Source organism: Seriola dumerili, unplaced genomic scaffold (assembly GCF_002260705.1).
Source record: "Seriola dumerili isolate Sdu_G_001 unplaced genomic scaffold, Sdu_1.0 BDQW01000017.1, whole genome shotgun sequence".
Classification (NCBI taxonomy): Eukaryota; Metazoa; Chordata; class Actinopteri; order Carangiformes; family Carangidae; genus Seriola; species Seriola dumerili.
The window spans coordinates 9944087-9952570 of record NW_019174272.1 but is presented as its reverse complement, the minus strand read 5'-3'; the positions used below and the strand labels follow the sequence as shown (position 1 = coordinate 9952570).

The 8484-nt window shown below is 40.8% G+C and overlaps 1 protein-coding gene across 1 annotated transcript; it reads left to right on the top strand.

The window, feature by feature from the left end:
* Positions 1-207: 207 nt before the first annotated feature.
* On the top strand, positions 208-4419 carry LOC111231653 (cholesterol 25-hydroxylase-like protein). The gene is made up of 2 exons (XM_022758859.1): positions 208-880; positions 2731-4419. Exons 1-2 carry the CDS (start codon positions 438-440, stop codon positions 3080-3082), a joined length of 795 nt encoding a protein of 264 aa, XP_022614580.1. The 5' UTR covers positions 208-437; the 3' UTR covers positions 3083-4419.
* Positions 4420-8484: the final 4065 nt, after the last annotated feature.

Genomic DNA, 8484 nt, shown 5'->3' with positions numbered 1-8484 from the left:
GTAGGTGGCTATGCATAGCTAACAGGTGACATGTAAGGGTTGTTACTCCAAGAATACAGTGACGCATTTTTCGGGTAAAGACATAGTGAAGACATGAAAGACGAAATATCAATTCGCTTTATTTAGATAAGGTCTAAGGCTAAGGTCTAAGGCTCCTCCCACCTCGGAGTGAAAAGAAGATTTTGTCCAACTGCAGGAAGAGGCGGCACAGCAGCCGAGGAAAAAACACCTAAATCACCTTTTTCCAGGACTTTTTGGAAGAAGTTATCAAGAGAAGAACTTCTGCAACACATGCAAAGTGTAGACACATAACGCACGAGTCTATATTAACTCTGAAGGGGAACAATAACAGCTGCTGTTTTCTGAAAATTGTTATTTTTTGTGAGGAAAAGCACACGTGAGAACATGTAGGATGTCGTGCTGAAGAGGTGACAGCTATGATGGATACACCGTCCATGGATCATGGAGTGGTATGCGCGCCTGTCCTCCAGAGGCTGTGGGAGCACGTGAGAAACGGACAGGAGGAAATCCTGCTGTCACCTTACCTGCCTGCGTTCTGCGCCTTGCTGACGCATGTCCTGTTCTGCGCACCCTTCCTCGTGCTGGACGCGCTGGGCAGCGTCTGTCAGCAGGTCCGGTCTTGGAGGATCGCCGCGGGCTCGGGATCGCCGCCGTCTATCCGGCGGTGGTTTTACTGTTTCTGGAGGGTGCTGTACAAATACCTGACCATCGTCCTTCCCGCCACCGCGCTGTTCCAGACCCTGCGGAGCCCCACGTTCCCGGCGCTGGCTCCGTCCTGCTGGCAGCTCTTTGTGGAAGTCTTCGCGTGTTTTCTGCTTTTTGACATGCTCTTCTTCATATGGCACTTCTCCATGCACAGGTGAGCAGCGCGCGCCTATGCTGAGTTAGAACTAGCATCACCTTCACTCTGCTGTTAAAGAGTCTGCACACAAATATCAGCTGTTGGCAACTTTGATCCAAAAGTATTACAACAATCCCCAACCTGAACCACACACAGTCTAAGGTGTTAATACTCACTCCATTGTCCCAACCAAGCGGGTCTTATTAATATTATTACATTTCTCAATTCCTGCTGCACTACAGTTAAGAGGGACATGTTTACCCCACTACATGTATCTCACAGTGATAGTTACTTCACATACTGACATTTTGAAAACCTTAGGACCTTATATAACACAGAGCACTGTCAAAGAGAAAATCAGACCACCCATCAGTGTGAAAAATATCCAGAATCTGCTCCAGCTGCAATAATAAAATGATGTTTACATGTTAATGCATCAGTAATAATAATCCAGTAGAATAATACACACTAACATTCTGATAGAAATGATTTTACATGCATAGAGGGTGCTTTTACTTTTGTAATGCATGTAAAGTTTATTGAGGATAATTACAGACTTTTACTTTGGTAGATTTTAGATAGCAGGACTTTTACTTGTAATAAAGTATATTAAACTCTGTCCTGTGGTATTTCTACTTTAACGTAAGTAAGGCATCGAGTATGTCTTCCATCACTGGTATTTAAGAATGATGTACTACTTCTCCACACTTAAATAATTGGTTCAATTCCATCTAAATCTCCAGTTTATGAGGAACAGATTATCTGACTTGATGAACTGTGTGGGACAATGACAGATCTGTTCCTCCTGGCCAGGCACAGATTTGATTAATGACATTAAATGGGATTACAATGGCAAACAACAGACTGTGTTTTTATAAGGTAAGATAGCTCCTAGAGTTCCTTAATGTAGATTTGATTTTTTTTTTTTTTTTTTTTTTTTACTTTACAGTTGACTTTTTATTTCACAATCACATCAATCAGGTTTATCTCTTATAGGAAAGAACTATAGGAAGATTACACATCACTATAGACAGACTGATGGAGATTCTGGTATTGTATTTGGTATATAATATGCACTTTTTAAAAAGAGTACTCCAGATTTAGTACTGTGTGTGGTGACTATCCTGACCTGATTTTAGCCACCCGGCTGGGTGCGGGAGAAGACCTTGGTTTAACGCGCTTCTTCTCCTTTATTAAAAAGTTCGGTTAACAGTATTTTCTATTGCAAAGGTGAAATTTGATGTAATGGCTGGCTTCCTGTGTCGGGCGCGTAAGCGTAAAAACCGTGCAATCTCTTCGTCGCCCATGCCTTATTGACTCGTCTGTTGCACCCATGTCACATATAGACTCCACCTGCCATTACCACCTACTACTACCACCCGTGATATGGCCTGACGTAACCTATAAACAACAATAAACACATAGACATAATAAATGGCTCCTACACTCTATATCCATAAAGTTGGATGAATTGTGCAAGATTCAGTACAAAAAAAAGAAAAGAATTGTAAACACTAAAGCAGCAGAAGAAGCTGAGATATCCTGACTTTTAGTCCAGACTAATTAAGTCACTAACATTTTTTCTGAGATAACCCTAAAGGCATCACTATGACATCAGGGAGGAGGAAGCTGATGTCCATGTGTAAATTTGGGGGAAGTTCCCCTTTAATCTGAACCTGTGTGTTTTGAGAGTTGCTGTTTGTTCGTTGTACTGCTGGTGGTAGTACTAATAGAAGTAGTAGAACTCATTTTGTAGTTAATAGACCACCACAGAGACACTGACATTACAATATTCTGAGAATGTTCTAGTGTTTTTCCATTACGGTAACAGTATAAACAGAGGCAGCTGTTTGTCTATTCCTCTTCAGGGTTCCCTGGCTCTACCGTAACATCCACCAGCTGCACCACCAGCACCACACACCCTTCGCCCTTGCAGCCCAGGATGCCAGCTCTGCTGAGCTGCTGTCTCTGCTGCTGCTGGCTCTGAGCAGTGCCTGGGTGGTTGGCTGCCACCCTCTGAGTGAAGTCCTCTTTCATCTCCTCAACAGCTGGATGGCGGTGGAAGACCACTGTGGCTACAATCTGCCCTGGGCTCTGCACAGACTGCTGCCCTTTCTGGGAGGAGCCCCCTTCCACCAAGCCCACCATAGCCTGTACAGCAGCAACTATGCTCCCTACTTTACCCATTGGGACCACCTCTTTGGCACATACCACGCATGAGTGCTGGATTCACATCCAGAGTGATGACACTGTTACATGCAGCAATTTGGGAGTTTACATATTCAGGCTGCATCTAACTGTCAAGATGCATTGAAGGATTTTTCTGCAGATTTTACTTACTCATGAGCAACTTTTCATATGCACACATAACAAGGGATATATCAACATTCACTTTGGACATTTCAGTAACATACAAGACATTGTACAAGACATAAAGGGGACATATTTGAGGTACGAAATATACCCATTTCAAGCTCTACATTTTTATTCTGGGACTCCACTAGAGCAGCTTTGACTCTTTCATGGTTAACAAAAGTCTTAATTCATCTCTGTCTCTGCCTCCTATGAAGTCCAGTTGAGCCTCTCACTGAAACAGGCAGCATTAGCTTGGGACTCCTTAAAAAGCCCACTTCCTTTTGATTGGCAGAACTTCTGGAAGCCTGCCTGGAGTCAGCACACACAGCCGCTGAGAGCACTACATCATCCTCTAACCAGTGTGGAGGTTCTGAGAGATACCTGTAAAACTATGTAACGTAACATAATTGATTGGAAATGGAACTTCCATTTCACCCGTACATGTTTGAGCCTAAATCCGATCAGGAACATGGACGTGGACTGAAGCACAGCATGAACATCCTGCAGCAAAGATTACAGCAAGATGTTAGTAAACCTGCAGCATCACTTATTTACTGTATATACAAAGAGAATTTGCCCAGCTACAGGCTAAAACTAACCAAACTCTTCCCGGCCTCAGCTGTAATTAGCTTTGTTTGGGGGCCTAAAATGCACAGGCACAGACAAACACAGGCACACGGGCACTTTAAGACACGTGATCACAAAATACCAAATGTAACTGACTGTATCTGAAATAAGTATACTGAATCATTCCCTAAACAGGACTATACATGTTATAGTTCACTAAGATTGTGGACAAGTCTCATGCTCCCAGCAGTGCTTGGTACTTGGTATGAATTCAGACAATGGTATTTGGAAGATCATGTCTATGGCTTGTCCTTGGCAAGTGAATGTAGCACAGGGATGAAAAACTTCCTGAACTAATGTGCAACTGACCTCATGACATGGGTGTGTGTTTGAATGGAATTGTATGCTTTCATATTTTTGTAGGTGTGAGGCAGCTGATGGGTGACAGATTTCTTTTGGTCATTGCTGATAATGTGTGTAGTCAAGAGAAAGGCAAACTAAAAAGATTTCAAAGGCATAGATGGACATTTTGGATACTTATTTGCGTTCCTGTCAAGAGTTAGAGAAGACAGACACCATTCTCATTTTTGTACAGTAAATTGAAGCTTAGCTTAGCTTAGCAGAATGACTGGAAACGGGGGGGGGGGGGGGGGTACAAAATCTAAATATTTCAGTTGGACAACAACATACTATACTATACTATAACATATGAAAATGTGTTTAAAGTGAACATATTTGTGCCCAAGCTGTTATGTAATGTTTAATTTGCACTAGTACAAGTATTTTGTAATGATCATGTTGAGTGCTATATTTGGTCATTCACACATGGTTGTAAAGTTTTTCCAAATAAAACCAATGTGGGCTTGATGAGCGTGAGAAAATATACAAAAGCAGGACACATACTGGTGCTTTGTTGTTCGTCTCAGGTTCAGACTTGTGTTGCACTGCTGTGTTTGATGATTTGTATTTCATTGTCTCGATTGATTTGCTCCACAGGGATTTGATAAAGTAATCAAAGCCATGTAGGTTTATTTTTTTTAGAAATCAGACACCTTTGAGGTGTAACCTGTTTTTTTATATAGAACAGATTTTAAATCCCATCATCCCTCAGAGTTAGCTGCGGTCATGTCAGGATCTGCATCTCCTTCAGTGCTCATGTTCTTTTCACACAAAAGAACGATACTTAAGAGCATGAGATTGCTCAAGCTTCATGTACTTCATCAGAGGTGAAGTACATGTGACTCACCATGTGGGGCCTTAACAAGCTTGTATTCTTTCTCATTATTCATCATTATTCACTTCTTGTGTCTTTCTAAGCATAATTTTACAACACATAAATTGGACTTAACTCACAGGCAGCTGCTGATTTGATAACTATTAACATATTTTTTGAGCATTTCTAATGAAAAGTTAAAGTATTGAATTCAATGAAGAGTGACTGTTTTTCTGTCCTGACTTGCCTTCAACCATTTTTTTCTGAGAAATCCTTTTGATGGTAAGAACAACTTGGCCTGCATATTCACGACACCGAACATCTGCTTTTCATTACAGGCTCTTTCAATAGGCTTTTCGAAGTTTCGCAACATCGGAGTGTATTGTAAATTGTTAAAACGTGCTTGTACATTTTGAGGTACTTGCTCATATGAACATAATGTAGTGGCTGTGTAAACTGCTCTGCCTGGGAAATGAGGGAAGTCGAGGAACGAGAGAGAAATAAGCACTGGGTGGTGGTGGTGTTGCCAAGAGATGGAATGATAAATGTGACCCAAACCGGAAACAATCAGGCCTTATTACAGACCCCACGTCAGAGTCAGGGCGAGCCATGCAGTTCTGGATGACACACCAAAACACACGTTCACAGCGAGACACACGTCAACATCCTGCAGCCAACATCATGCTGTCAGTCAGTGGAGCATTTTTGAAGCACTGTCTGTACATTGGGAACTGTCCCCTGAATGAATCACCAAGGTTATAGCCATAACAAACTGTGCAGCGTAACAACAAGCAGACAGAATAAAACTCTGAGATGTCAAAACAAAAGAGAGAGGAAGCACAGGGCACTCTGCAGCCATACTTATCATCAGAGCAAATACTAAAGATTTCCCATTCATATTTCCTGAATGTTTTCCATTCAGTGACAAAGGCCAGATTCATATTTCTTCCACCATTCTGTAAATATCCAATTAGTGAGCCTGATATAGCCGAGGCTGCCTGTTGTCACAGTAACCGAGTTTCTTGCCCTCTGGTCTGTAGCCGTTTTAAGACGACCTTCACTCCCATCTTACATGGGAGGTCAGTCAGTGCCCAACTTGTTTGCTTTCTGAAACATCTCACTGCACTTGTCATTAGTAGGCTGTTGCCAAAGACTTTTTCTGAGGAAGCTTTAAGCCGCAAACATTACTGTAACAGGATTCAAGAGCTGCAACTTCGGCTACGATACACATTGTTTGGCTGCTTATAAATGTGAAATCTGTGTATGTACAGCACAGTCAACATATTAGACCATGTTGTCAAAGCTGGACACTTAGGAGGTAACACAGGCAATACATAGTCATTATTTTTGTAACAGTGTGACAGGAATGACGTATTTTTGGAGGCCAACCCAGATGTTAACGTCACACTGGTTCCTTGGAAAAAAATACAATAGGATTCTTCCATTGGCTTTTGGATTACTGCAGAAAATAATCTCTTTTACAAAAAAAAGTTCATGATACTTACATGTTTGTAAGATGATTTTTGAAGCCTAAATACACAAAAGCTAATGTTAGGCTATAAATGAACTACACCACGGTCGCATGACTTCAACGTAACCACCACTAAACTTCCAACTTGTAGTTTGATTTAGCTCTGACCTCTTCTACAAAAGCCTTTCCTCTTACAAAGTTAGTAATAATTTGCAAAAGTGCAGAGTATAGACCCAACAAGGCTGTAAAGGTGGACTGGTAGGTAGATTGGTTTTGTTAGCAACTTGTTAGCAACTGGCCTTTTTAAGAGAGTAAGAGTGTAAAGAAATCTGGGGTATTTACTCACATATTTTATGTTGTAGAATAAAATGTGACACTGTTTTGAGCTTGTGTTAACCATAGACCTTGTTTCAGTCATTTCACCAAAAACCCATTCAAAAAGCCCATAGACTTTGAGAAGAAGTGCTAAAATGCTACCTCATTTCCTGGTTTTAGGATTCTATGGCATTATTATTGTATTAGTTATAGTTGCCCGAGACATACAACTGTTGCAAAAATCTCTTAAGGAAATGTGCTTATAGTGTTTGCTTTCTTGCCTCATATCTGTCGGTATACTCTGAAGCTACAGCTAGGAGACAGTCAGCTTAGCTTTGCACAAAGACTGGGAAACGGAAAACAGGGAAAAAAATTAATTTTATGTACCTCATATCTAACATACACACATGAGAGTGGTGTCAGTCTGACTGAAGGTAAGAAGGCAAATGAGCAAATATGTGGAACTGCATCCAAGGTAGATTAAGGAGTCAGTATTAACTTACTGCAGACCATGTTTTCTCTTACATCTGTTCTATACTCACATGCTTGTCACAATCTAATCTGTACATCACTGTCTATATCTCACTGTCTGTCTGTATCTTAATCTTTGATTTTCCTCCTTGACCTCACCTCCTGAGGTCTCACTTTTCATACAATGTGACACACATTCCTAACCACAAATAAACAATAGAAAGTTTCACACATTTCAGAGGATGAATCTGATCTGTATCCTTTATTTACATCTTCAGTGTCCACTGGTACATGGAAACAACAACACACTGCTCCTGTGATCTGGTTGAACACTCACAGAAAACGTAGTGAGAACAGAAAGAGATACGAGTCCAAGATCTTTGTCTGCATCTGCTCGCCGTCAACGTGAGCAGCAGGCCATCCATTTTGTTCATTAGCGGATCCTCCACTCAAGTTTCCCATGGTTCTTTGTTTGTGTGTCATGTATGAACTGTGACCTGTAAGCTGATACTGTTAGAGCGACTGATCTGAATGTGAGCAGTGCATTATATCATTGGTCTTCTTCCTTAAAAATGGAAAAGAAAGGCCACAGACCGAGTTGCTTTGATTAATTGTAGTGGAAAGGAGATCATGTACAAAAACAAATGAAAAACAATGTCAGTTTGGTATTTTAACTCCAAATATTTATCTTCATCTTGATATTAGTCAATCTTAACATGGTGTGTAAACTGAAAAAGTAAGAATCCGTTGTTGAGTAATATTTAAGGCAACCTTTCATTTGAGATTCATGAATTGTTCTTTATTGTCGTAGAAACTGTTACCATCTCTCTTCCCAACAAAATTCATTTTGTGCTGCAAATGCGTTGTCATGGTTACGAAACCTGCTCTACCCTAAGTAACTTACAAATTTACATATATATCTACTCTGTTGTAAAAATTAATAAATTAGAACAATAAATAGTCTTTTATTTGACACAAGCAGCAGAGGTATCAAAGGCTTATAACAAAAGAAAAGAACTGTATTTCCTTTAGGGATCCATAAAGGGAATGCGACAAGGTGACCCCCTCCCCCACTCTTGGTTTTAGTTTACAGACAATTAAAAAGGCCATTTTTAACATAAAAGTGATGGATGACTCAGTTGAAGATATGTTGGCTGCACGTGGTGCTAGGTCAGTGGGTTGAGCCAGTTAAGATAGTTTGTTGCCTAGGAATGTGGTCAACCTCTGCCC